The sequence below is a fragment of the Eubalaena glacialis genome, chromosome X, assembly GCF_028564815.1.
Source record: "Eubalaena glacialis isolate mEubGla1 chromosome X, mEubGla1.1.hap2.+ XY, whole genome shotgun sequence".
NCBI lineage: Eukaryota > Metazoa > Chordata > Mammalia > Artiodactyla > Balaenidae > Eubalaena > Eubalaena glacialis.
The window spans coordinates 33,235,803-33,249,893 of record NC_083736.1 but is presented as its reverse complement, the minus strand read 5'-3'; the positions used below and the strand labels follow the sequence as shown (position 1 = coordinate 33,249,893).

The 14,091-nt window shown below is 35.6% G+C and overlaps 1 protein-coding gene across 1 annotated transcript in view; it reads right to left on the bottom strand.

The window, feature by feature from the left end:
• CFAP47 (cilia and flagella associated protein 47) overlaps nucleotides 1-14,091 on the bottom strand; it is a 486,133-nt gene that overhangs the window by 417,719 nt on the left and 54,323 nt on the right. Inside the window, 4 exon segments of the mRNA XM_061178124.1 lie at nucleotides 2,223-2,300; nucleotides 6,387-6,515; nucleotides 7,833-7,955; nucleotides 10,987-11,117. Of these exon segments, the coding sequence (XP_061034107.1) occupies nucleotides 2,223-2,300; nucleotides 6,387-6,515; nucleotides 7,833-7,955; nucleotides 10,987-11,117 (461 nt within the window).

Below are 14,091 nucleotides of genomic sequence, written 5' to 3'. Positions count from 1 at the left end.
AGAAGGTCCTTCTAACTTGTAATTGCCTGATAAAATACTATGCATCCTTCAAACGCCAGTTGGATAAGCCACAATTAATTACAATATGATCAGGACTACTTCTGTTCCTTATGTTTACTCACATTATGACATCATAAAGCCCGTTTGTCTATTTATGTCTCTTCTAGTGGACCTTAAGTCTAATTCATTTTTACATCTCTAGCACCTATCTGACATCTAGCTTAAATATATAAGGAATGTTTATTGAATGTATCTTAACTTTAGCTTATATGCCAGGCATGTGTACACCACAAAGCTCTGCAGGATTCCTCTTCTGGTAGAGTAACTATATATACTCTACAGTTCCTTAGTAAAAGAATCACATACACCATTAAAAGAGAACGAGGCAACAGTATCCTAATGCTGAGAAAAACATGGCATTAAGGTCAACTGTCCGCTATTTGCTTCACTTAAAATATCAACCCAGTTCTACAGGTGAAATTTGTGAAATCCAAAACAGGTAGTGAAAGTTTGATGCTTCGTATGCAAAAAATCACTCCTCTTATCCCATTTCTGGTCTTTCCCATAGGTTCATTTGGATAAAATTTCCTAATTGTTATTAAGACACACAGTCAACGCCACACAGTTATTAGATATATTGCTAACAATATCTGGTAATACTAGAATATTGTTTTTAAAAGGTAACTAGGCAGCAATGTTTAAAAATCCAACATAATTAAGAAATATTGATAAATATATATTAAAGTCCTATAAATTACTCAGTTGTACCATAACATGCAAAGCCTGCCACAAGTATCTTTAGGACTAGGAAATGCAATATTTAAAGTCTCCATCTTTGTCTAACAGTGTTCAAGGAGGGACACCATATCAATTGAAAAAAAGCACTCTGGATACTACAGGAATCACCATGGTCTTAGACAAGCTAGCTTAGCATCCATCAGTCTATCTGGACTTACCATGCCTTCAACACTGAATAAAAGAAAGGTTAGAAAATTGTAACTTAAAGCCTAGAATTGTGGTGATGCCGTTAAAGTGCAGACTAGTGGTAAGACCCTACCTGAGGCAACCAGCAGCCTTATCAATTTCTACTCAATTTAGTTCAGCACCAGAATGGTACTAGGTACTGGGGATAGAAAAACAAAAGGGCAGATAACCTGAAAATAATATGACAATTGCTACAATGGAGATGTTCCCAGAGTTTAAGATGTTTGTGACATCTAATAAATGTCACGAGAGGGGCATATGGGCTTGCTTTGAAGGATCAGGGAAAGTTTCTTTAGGTAGGTAAGACCAGATCTAACTCTGAAAGCCTGGACAGAAAAAAAAAAAAAAGAAAAGAAAAGCATGTATGTTTGCTCTATCAACTGTAGAACAAAATTTTATTAGGGTACAGAACAATAATTCAAAACATAAATTTGATTATAGTTCAGAAAATGTAAATCAAGACCACAGTGAGGTATTTTATACTCAGTAGATTGGCAAACATTGTGGATCAATGGAAACTTGAGAAGAAAATATGGAAATTATCTTGTGAAGTCAAATATGTACATAATCTGCATCTCAGCAACTCCATTCCTAAAGAAACTCTTTCAAAAGTACCTTAGAAGATATGTACATGAATGTTCATAGCTACAGTATTTGTAATACCAAAAAAACAGACACTAATTGGATGGACAATGGAATGAGTCTACAAATTACAGTATGTCTACATAATGGACTATTAAGCAGCAGGGAAAATGAATAACATACAGCTACACATAACCTAGATGAAGTTTAAAAACATAATATTCAATTAAAAGTAACCCACCAAAGATAATATATCTTTGCTATAAAGCTCAGAAATGAACAAACTAAACTAAATAATGAACCGTCAAGGAATTCATACATATGTGGTAACCCAATTAGAAAAAGTAAAGGGAGAAAAATGACAAAATTCAGGAAAGTAGTTATCTCTTAAGAGGGGTAGGACCATGATGAAGCCTACAGATAATTTAACGGTACTGGTACTGTTCTGCTACTTAAGTTCAGTGGTGAATTCTTAAACCTTCATTAATTGGCTTAATACTCTGCTTCATCACTTATATTTATATTACATATATTAATTTCTATGTGACAAATTACTACATAATAAAAAATTTTTAACCTAAATGGGCTGACTAGGGACACATAAATAAAAATCACCACACTCATAAATTGATTATACAAATAGGTAACATACTCACCGGATTGATTTCAACATCAGCAATCTCAACAGATCCACCAAACCTAAGGTCTATGTCTTTTGCACGGCGAATAGCAATCTATTTAGGAAAAACATAAAACTCTGTAGAAACCACACTAAAATATACTCATGTACTGCTGAAGTTTTACCTGGCATTTATATAACATTTTATAATTTAAATAATCATAACTTATTATAAATGTCACAAGATTTATTCTGGCAGTTATCATCTCATTTCTTGTGATGTAGAATTGATATTCCTAAAGGAGTGAATTTTCAACTCTTAAAAACTTCCATCACAAAGGGGACCAGCTGACAGCTTGTGAATTTGACTGAAGAGTTCTACCCATCTGCCTTGACATTATTGCTTCAAACTCTGTGTGAGCCTTTTGTATTTACCTAATTCCAAAGGAATATTCAAAATTAAAACAAGAAAGAAACTGAGTGCAAACATAGAAAGATACTAATATCCAAAACAACCATAATTCTAATGAGAGCAGCTAAAAATTGCTGAGTATATGGGCCAAGTATACTGCTAAATACATTATCTCCTTTTTAATCTTCAGTATTCTGTTAATACCCTAATTTCCAAGTGAGGAAAACTGGGGCTTGAGGTCACAAAACTTGAAAGCAGCAGTGGTTACACTTGAACCAAGAACCGCCTGAGCACTCAATTTCTTCCAAGAAATTTAAGACAGTGAAATAAGAATTCAGTCATATAACTCCTACAAAATAAGAACTATAGATTACATGAACATATAATTGTCTAATCAAAATCTCAGAAGCACAAAAATATCATTCCCTGAAAGCCCTACCTGTATAAGAATAGGTTAGCAGTCAACTTCGAGATTTAAATCTAAATGTATATTAAAGAAAGAGATATGAGTGTACTTCACTCTTTCGACAGAATCAGTGACATTGCTTATAGGTAAAGAAACCACAAAATACCATTTTTTCAGAATTATTAAGGAAAGTGAGTGCCATCTAGACAATTTTATTAACCGAATTGCTTAATTCATACTACTATATGATTTCTATATTTTATTTACAGGATATATAGTACCTAAAATACTTGACTAAAATCATAAGAAGCATAACTCAATGCTTCAGAAGTAATTACAAATCAATATATGCTTCACTGATGAACGCCATATGTAAGTCTCAACACCCCCATGGCTGCCTTTTACTCACTTCTCCTTTCGTGGGTAACTGAAGATTCCAGGCTGCCATAACCCATTTACTACCCTCACCAACTGCTCGCTTGACCTTTTCATCTCCTGAGACTTAATCTGTACCCTGGACAATATCACCCGTCACAAATCCATGGCCTCAGAAACCATACATTCATCCATCCCTCTCTTTCTCACAACCCTCTCTCATCCCTGCTTTCTCACCCATTTTCAGAGACAAGAGTTCCACGATGTCACATGTGTGATGTTTTCCTGATCAGCCCCAATTCACCTGTCTCCATTTTCTCCTTTATTCAACAAAGTTTATCATTCCAACTTCTCATCAATATATTCGATCCACTTATACTCATCTTGATTTTCACAGGGGTAACAGAAATAACCTCTATCATCTCTAAGATTAATCCTTAGCCTTCAGACCAACATGTATAAGCAATGGCCTCTTTACGAGACATCTCTACATAGGGATGCAAAAGGTGCCTCAAACTCAGGATTTCCCTCTAAAATCTGCTACTCATCCTCTAATCTTTCTTCGAATGTTGTTACCACCTGTCTCACACTTGACTTACCTGTTTTATTTATATGTGACCCCTTTCAACCATCAAACCCTAAATATTCATCTCCTAAATTTGACTAGAATTTGTCTAGAATCCTACCTCCTGAGAACACAATCTTCTCCTGCCTGGACATCATTAGCAGACTAATAACTCTGCACTGGTCCCAGTTTAACACTGCTCTGCAACCAAAGTGATGTCTGAAAAATGCAAATCTGATTGTGAAACTCTCCATGCTTAAAAACTCCAAGCTCTTAAGATGAAATTTTGACTTCCTAAGTTGTTGCTAAGGACCTGTATGACTAAAATTTATACAGGTCTCGAAATACATCTTTCCCCACTATCATCCATTCAATCTATAACCAAGTCATGTTAAACTAAGTTTTTCATATCTGCCTTGTAGCTCTCTCTCTCCTCCCATGCCTGAACACATTCAATTTTGTCTTCCTTGAATACTCTTTCCTCCTCTCCTCCCTCACCCCACTACTATCCCTTTCCTCTGGCTGATTCTTAACTCTGGTGTCTTTTAGATGTATCTTCCCCTAGGAAACTGCCCCTGACCATTTAAGCATGGGTTGCAAACCTCTCCCGTGTTACGCCCTCAGCCTACTGTATTTCTCCATCATAGTACTTATTACACTATCTTTTAATTTTGAGTTGTTTGCATCCCCCATCGTATTGTACACTCTTAGAGACCAAGGACCCTAGTTATCTTGTTCAATTTTGCATTCCTAGCAACTGCAGCAGAGCCTAACACATAATATGTGCCCAGTAAGTACGCATGGAATGGATGAAAAAAGGAATCTCATTATAGTATACTGTTAAAAAGGTAAGCTTTGTAAAAACAGCATGGTTCTCTAAAATACAGTGGAAACTAATCTCAGTAAAACCTATATTTTAGTGGCTATGTTTTTTATTTTTTCCAAAGTAATATACAAAAATTCTGCCCAAATATCAGACCATATACCACAATATACACTTTATAAACATCTTTCAATATATACTTTTTTTTTTGTAATTTATTTATTTTACTTATTTATTTTTGGCTGTGCTGGGTCTTCATTGCTGCACACGGGCTTTCTCTAGCTGTGGCGAGCGGGGGTTACTCTTCGTTGTGGTGCACGGGCTTCTCATCACAGTGGCCTCTATTGTTGTGGGGCAGGGGCTCTAGGCGCATGGGCTTCAGTAGTTGTGGCGCGTGGGGTCTAGAGCACAGGCTCAGTAGTTGTGGGGCAGGGGCTCTAGGCGCATGGGCTTCAGTAGTTGTGGCGCGTGGGGTCTAGAGCGCAGGCTCAGTAGTTGTGGCGCACGGGCTTAGTTGCTCTGCGGCTTGTGGGATCTTCCCGGACCAGGGCTTGAACCCGTGTCCCCTGCATTGGCAGGCGGATTCGTAACCACTGCGTCACCAGGGAAGCCCCCTATACTTCTTTATAAAAGTAAAATATAATTATTAGGTTGTTTATTTGGAGGCCAGGCAAATTGGTGTTTATTATATTAAGCTAAATGTTATTTAAGAACTAATGGTTATGGGAAATTGAAGGATAAAATGGAGGATACGTCTTAAGCCGTTCATTTTGATCTGATGATAGTGCACATATTACTTTTTTAATGTGAGTAAATGCACACAGTTGATCATCAAATTGAAGATTAAGAGCATTCCATTCCATGAGTTTATAATAAGTAAAATTTACTACAGACTGGTCTTACATGTTTTATTTATTCTGTTTAATGAACACTTAGAGAAGTCCCTAAAATCAAGGTAATATCTTTTCATTTACATAATTCCCAGAACATAAAATAGTAAAACATTTTATGTGTGCTATATAGATACTAACCTCATATACAATTTGCCTATAATTCCTATAGTCATTAAAGCTATTTAAAATTAGCATTCCAAAACTGATTATTTTTTCCTTAGGTATCTAATTAACACCATGGAAAAAACAATCCTTTGCGCTGTGACTAGTGAGGGCTTGTCACAAGTTCGAGATGCCAAATATTCCAAGTTCATGTGAAAAATGCCTCATATCAATGAAATGTATCCATTTCAACTTAGTAGAAACTTTCATTAGCAACTTCCACCAAAAATATTTTCTACAAATCCTCTTGCCAAGTTCTGCTAACCATTTTTACAACAGATGTATAAGTAAGGTTGTTCATTTTTTAGATTTCTAAAAACTGCACCTCTTTAGAGCTAACTCAATTAGAAATTTAAATAGAAAAATAACAGAAATTTTTAAAATTACTCTTTAGTGTCATAATATTAAAACCCATCCCCATTAGAAGAAATCATTAAAACAAGCTTTCTAAGAATAAACATGTATATAACATTTTATAGCATTATACCTACTATTATAAATATCATAACCAAACAAATCCACAGATACATATATAAAGAGCGAACACACATATGCATAAACATACCTTTGCTCCTGTATCAAATTTTCCTGCTACGGTAGGAGTACAGGAGATATTGAGAACAGTTAGCTCCCCCAATGGAATGATTCCTTGTGATGGAACGTCAATCACAGACAAAAGACTCTGGTCACAAACCTATAATCAAAAATTTGCAGAAATGCCACATTATCCTTTAAAGTTATTGTTCCAAAGCTTTCATAGGAAAACTTCCAGACCACTACACAGAGAGAGGACCTATAGGCACACAGCATGAGATGATTTTGAAATAGATTTTCAAACACCAGACAAACAATTTGAACTTCAACAAGGATTTGCACCCCTAACCCAGCAAACAGAACTTTTGGCAATGGCATCTTCCAATTCAAACAGGACGATGAAGCTTATTATCTGAAGTGTTTTCAAGACTTTGCAAAACTTACAAGGAAAGGATGAGATGTATCTCTTGGAGAGATGCCAAAATTCTAGATACTATTTTGATAGCCTGTCTTTTCCCTGATCCTAAAAAACTGAAAGCAAAGTTAGTGGGGAGGCAAGATGATAAAGTAACCTACTCTTCTTTATTATTTCCTTTATAGCCTAATGTCTAAGATATCATTTTGACCTTCAAAAAACTAACTTACCAAAAGAGTTAAGGTGTGGTTTGTCAGAGGCCAATTTAGGCTTATCTATCATGCCTTAAGTCAGAATAATTTGAAGGGAAATTGGTTAACATATTTTAGGGGATGAGGGAACAAACAGACTTCAGAACTAATTCTGAAGCAACAGAGTAGAAAAGGGTATCCTCCTTTGCTTGTTTGGGCAGAAGACATGTAAATACAAGCTTGAAAGAAAGATCTCAAATGCTAACCTCTACTGTCACTATTAGGAGATCTTAATGTTTCTCAGTTAAAAAAAAAACAAAAACCTCTATCATCAATTTAAACACCACCCGCCCCACAATTTAAATCAGGAGTAACAACTATAAATAGAATATCTTTAGAATGGTCTTGATCTAGGTCCCAGTTGCTACCATAACAGTCTTGATGACAGAGTGAAAATGAGGAAAAAAAGGAAAAGCATGTAATTAAGTACTGAATGTAACATAAACAATGTATATTTTTTAAATGTTAGTTTTTTTGAAATCATCTTTTTTTTCCCCAATAAAACAAAATAACAAAGAAAGAAAAAGAGGGGTAAGAGGAGAAGGAACGGAGAGATTAAGGAAGGAAGGGAGAGATTAAGGAAGGAAGGGAGAGATTAAGGAAGGAAGGGAGAGATAGAGACAAATTTTGTGGGAAATTAAAAGGATAAAGTAGATGAAATGTATTCAGATAAATCTGATATGAAATACCTAAATATTAGCATCAGTCAATCTATAAAGACTAAAGTATTAATGGCATAGAACTCATGGCAATAAATAGTTCAAATTATAATGTGATCTGATCCAAGTAAGATTTCCAGATTCTACATTACCTTGAAATAAGCATGGTTTTGTCCTACATTGTGAAGAATGGCTTTCCTCCAAGTTGTTAAACCTTGAGGGCTATCACCGAAGAGTATCCTTGGCTCTAAAAGAACGACCTTGGTGTGAGCAAGCTAATAAGAGGAAGAAAGGGAACATGAAATTGAAATAACAGTAAACATTTTTGTATCCCCCACCAGACAACTCAAACTTCGTCAGCTTCATAGAAATTTCTAAAATACGAAGCGTTATCAGATTTTATGGTGTGCTTAAGAGAAAAGAGTGGAATATTTACAATGTACTCCTAAACTGAGGAAGGCAGAGAGAGTAAGATAACTCTAAGGAGGAAGTAAATCCAAGACTGAGAATCATGTAGATTAGTCACTGAAGGGGATATTAGAGATCATCTGCCCCACTACGTACAAGGTGTTACCATGTGCTACACAAAAGGAAAAAGTTCAAGGGTCATGTAAGTATGGGAAATAACATGCCAAAAGAGATTATCCAGGCATGTTTCTACTAGAAGTCTTCTCATAGGGCTTAATATGCTGATAATGTACACTTTGCTTACCTGAGAATGGGGAGGTAGTACACTGTGATTCACAGAATTACTTAGGCACAGGACTCCCTCGCCCTGTCCTACACAAACCACTTCACAGAACTACGGCAACATAAAACACTTTTTGGAAATGTTGATATTATCCACCTCTCCCATTTTACAGGAAAGCAAACAGTAACCAAGGTGAACTAGAACCCAAGATTTCTAATTCCTCATTCAGTGCTCTTTACAATAGACCCTACTATAAATAATACATATTATTTCTTATTGTCTTAGGAGATTTTAATACATTTGTATAATTAGTTGAAGAACATGATTCGGATAACTGGAAAAATAAACTTTCAAACAAAGCTAACAAAAGATGAAATGGTCAATTAAGTCCTTCATAATTAATGAAAAACCTTAAATGAACATTTTATTTAATCGTTTCACATTCCTCCTTCTTTACTTTCTTAAGAGTAACACTTCACTTACTCTTAAGTAAGTTCACTTAACCTCAAGGGCTTGAAAAATTGGCCAGAAATAATCTAGTTCAGTATACTGATATCTCAGAGTTTAATTCTTAACCAATCCTAGTGTAGGGAAAGCGGAAATCAAATTTTATGAGAGGGTAACGGCAAAGGCTGTGGAGGCAGATCACTTTGGATATAAATTCCAATAGGGCATTTACTGCACGTGTGAACTTGTACTAGATAATTAACCATTCTAATGCTCCATTTCCACACCCATCAATTGAGTTATTAATACATTCCTTATAGAGTTGTTGTAAGGATTAAATGAGATAATACAAGAACGTCATTTTGCATCGTACCTGAGACACAATAATAAATGATACCTTATGGTTATCAGGGGATAAGGGGGGGAGGGATAAATTGGGAGATTGGGACTGACATATACACACTACTATATATAAAACAGATAACTAATAAGAACCTGCTGCATAGTGCAGGGAACTCTACTCAATACTCTGTAATGGCCTATATGGAAAAAGAATCTTAAAAAAAAAAGACTGGATACATGTATACGTATAACCGATTCACTTTGCTGTACACCTGAAACTAATACAACATTGTAAATCAACTATACTCCAATAAATTTTTTTAAAAAATGATACTTATTATTAATGCTAAGTCTACATTACTAAATTGCTCATCTTTTATCTGTTAGAAAAAATACACATGGGGTGAGTATATGAGCAAATTTATATTAGTAAACTTGTCAAACACAGTTATGTAAATAACAGTTAAAGAACTGTATACATATGTTCACCAAAAGACAGAAGAATGTTAACAGAAACACTATTACATTAGCCAAAAATCTGAAACAATCCAAACCCTCATCACCTGTGTGATGGAAAACTGATTGTATAGTCTAACCAAATGGAATGCTATTCAGGAGTGAGAATGAATAATCTGTCACCACATGTATCAGCATAGATGCATCCCACAAACCTAATGATGAACAAAAGAAGCCAGGCATAGAAGAGAACATATGGTGTGATGACATTTATATAAAGTTTAAAACCAAAATTAATCTATGCTCTTAGAAGTAAGGATTGTGATGATCCTGGGAGGGACACATAGTGACTGGAAGTGTGGACTAGGGGGGTTCTTTTGTGATGCTAGTCATGTTCTGTTTCTTGATCAGGTTGATCTGGGTGTGAGTTACAAGGGTGTTACTAGTTTGTAAAAAATAATTGAGTGATACATACTTTATAATATGTGCACCTTTCTGTAGTATACTATACTTCAATACAAAGTTTTAAAAAGAATTAATAAGTGATTTAAACATAGTGAAAGCAGTAGCTTATTTCAAGCCTGGGGCAAAGGAAAGACCCTACTGATTTCTGACTCCCACTTGCCATCATAAAAGTGGATGGATCTCTTATATCTTAAGGCTATAAGCTTCTTCATAGCTAAAATATGTAAGAACATGATCATGGCCTGGAGACAGAGATGGGATTTAGTAAAACAGCACTGGGTTGTGTTAAATTACTAAGAACATTGGGAAGGGAATTTGGTACACATGTAAAGCATATCCTTGGTAATTAAAAGCCATGAAGTTAAGGTCTTCTGGGTTCTACCACAGAAAGAAAGTTAAAATTACATATTGCAGCCTTCACTTTACTTACATTTTTATTATAAGTATATTCCATATGGAATATGGAAGAATTTTCTATATTTCCTTGCTATATAAATCACATGATCCATTTCATACTGAATTATTAATTACAACTAAATATGAAAAATGCAATAATATAATTTTCTCTATTTTTCTTTGGCATTTATTAAAGAAATAATTTAATTTCAAGTGGCTCCCTTGGTATTATATATTTATAGAGTCTCTAATAACAATCTAGTATTGTTGGCACAAAAGCCTTGGATTTCTGAGTTAATTCTAGATAATACAACACATTTTTTAGCAAAGTCTTCATTTATGGTAGAGAAGTGGCTCCAAGAAGATGCTAAGACAGTTTAGTTAACTAAGTATTACATGTCAAATCAGTTTTTACTAACATAGTATATATACGCAACTATATACGCATATGCATACTCAACCAATTTATAGCCCTCAAAATAAAAATAATATTCAAGGGAAATCATTACATGTGCAAGACATTTCAGTGTCAGTGTGTTTCCTTCATTGATGTGAAGAATAAATTCTCCCCTTTCTGGAGAATCAAAACCCGGCTGCCATGTCACTTCACATTCCAATAGGGAGTATGGTTCAACAGTGCCTACAGAGAATTTAGAGAGAACAAGAAATTTACCGCATTTTAACTATATTTATTTTTTAATATCCAAAATAAGAGATGGCATAAAAATGTAATGACATTTTATAACAAATTATTTAAATTAAACAAAATACAGGGAATACCTTATGCTCCAACTGTAATAGGCAGAACAAAATATCTGACAAAAAGTATGCCAACATATAGCAAAAAATTTAAAATTTATCAATGAAGCGACACTCTAGGATTAGAGATGACTTTACATCTAGACAGTAGAAAACCATCTGCGATCCCTGATCAAATGTCCCCTCCACATTTCTCAACACTCTGAAACACACCAGACACTCATTCAGTTTTTGGAGGAAGGAATTATCATTACCAGAGGCTTTTTTTTGTTTTAATGTTCACATCCCTAGAGATATAACTTCTGATGTAGCTATTAGTAATTAACACATTTCTATAATTCAAATGTATTTAGAACCCAGGAGGGTATAAGGCACATTTGCTGTGAGCTGCTTTACCTGTTTAAATTCATCATCTCCTTTGGTCTAAGAAAATAATACTTGATGGAAAGAATGACTTAGAAGCTCTTCCCTCAGGAAGAGAGGATCATCTGAGATTCAAAGGCACAGGATACTGAACAGAGAGATGCTTGACCATCACAACAAACTTTGCCTTGAGTCAGGTTGACTCACATGCAACGGTAGTTTTCTCAACCTTGAAAAAGGTATAGTGCCTACCTCCTAGTTTTGCAGTGGCCAGGTAGGGAGATAACAACACACATAAAGGGATTAACATAGTGTGTAATGCCCAGAAAGCACCTAGTGTCAGATATTATTATTAATACTCTTGAATGCCAATACTATGGTTGGCACAATAATTTATAAAAAGAAGAGAAACTATTCATGGAAGAGTTAACAGTCTAGTTGGGATCCATCAGAATTATATTTGTCTATAAGTAACAATAAGTCCTGTTACAGTGGGTTAGGTAGATACGAGTTTATTTATCTTATGCAATCAGAAGTCCATGGCCAGGTATTCCAGGGCTGCCTTAACAGGTTGACAATGCCTTCAAGGAGCAATGCTCCTAGCTTCCCACACTGCCATTCCTTATCACGTGGCCTTCCTCAGTGTGGAAAGGTATCAAAGCACAGTAGTTAAAAAGAGCACAAATTCTCCGGTCAAACTCCCTGGTTCAAATTTCAGCTCTGACGCTTACTAGCTGAGACTTCGGACGATTTACTAAACCTATGTAACACAGATTCCTCATACATAAAGTGGGGATAACAACTGTTTCTTAGAGAATTGACATAGGGATTAAATAAGCTAATATAAGCAGAAGTACTTCAAACAGTACCTGGCATATAGAAGGGGGATGAAGCTAAAAGAAATTTCTGTCCATATCTCATTGGCAAGAAAGGCTGGGGAAAAGAGATACATAAATAAGAACATTGCTTTCCCAAACAAAATGAGGGTCCCATAAGGAAGGGGAATGGATATCAGATATGGGCTTAGTAACATCTAACACAACAGGAGATGGACATAAACAAATAACTGTAGGTGACGTAACAAATACACAATGGGAGTGGAAAAGAGGTTGGGTGGGGAGTTCTAAATTAGCCCAAGAAAGTGGAGGAAACTTCATCATAAGGAGATGGCATTTGAGTTGTGACTGAAGAATGAGCAGGAACTCTGCAGGAGGACAAAGTCTATGGGAAATGTAGAAGTGATGGTACTAGAAGAGAGTGATGTGTAGAGAAGACTGTGATGGGAAGTAACTCTGACAAAGAAGAGTCAATGCTATTTATAAAGACACCTAAGCTTTCAGAGAAGAGTTGAGAGCAGCACAAGGATTATAGATCCATATTGAGAGGGTTAGCTTGAGGTCAATATTTTCCCTTCAACCAGCATGGCTATATATTTTTCTCCAGGAATATTATGTATATCATGGGACAGGAGAAATAAATTGGATGGCTGAATTGAGCACGGCTGGGATTGGCAGGGAAGGTACTACAAATGGCCAAGGAGTGACAGAATTGAGAAAGACAATGAGGGTGAACTGACTGAAGACAAGTCTGAGGATTGAGTGGACTCAAGAGTTCAGTATGGTTAAAGACAACAAGGATGAACACATAACAAAACAAGCAGAAACATAAACAATATCTAATGAAAAAGTCAAATGAGAAACCAATTCTATCTTAGACAACATCAATCCACTCTTCCATTCTCCCCTTATAATATCCACTATCCAAATACAAATCCAAAATGTATCATGCCTCAGGAAGAAAGGACAATCACAACATAAAATTTAAATTATAACTCTTCACTTTAGTTTACAAAAATATAGAGAGGGATACGATTAAATGCATTATGTAGGATGTAAAACCAATTCTAGGAGCACAAAAATTTGCCACCCCAAAATGTGTCTCTTTGGCATGAGGATTAATTTAAGCTGATTATTTTTAAGAAACAGAAGACTCAGGAAGTTTTTTCTTGTTACCTCTTCCTTAACTGCCTAAAAGAATTTAGATAAAGGGCTAGTTCCCAGAATAGAGCTATCACCAGAGATACATGCAAAGAATATGGGCTGGCTGTGATAGGGGAGGCTCAGCTGGGCCTAGAGATCAAGTCCACTCTGTGTACCATGACCCAGCAAACATCTGTTTACCAAACATTTGCTTTTCCATCTGCATGTGAATTCCCTTTCTCACCTTTGAAGCCCCAATCCACTACCCCTAACATCCTCTTTTGTCTTTAGCTGAAGATGACATTTAAGGTGAGGATGTGGCCACTCTGGCAAGTTACTGGGTTTTCCTGGGTCTGCCTCATGCATACATGTTATTAAACTTTTGTTTGATTTTCTCCTGTTAATCTGTCCCATGTCAGTTTAATTCTTACACCAACGAAAAGAACCTAAGGGTAGAAGAAAACTTCTTCTTTCCCAACACGATATAACAAAAGGGATGTAAGAAAAATAACT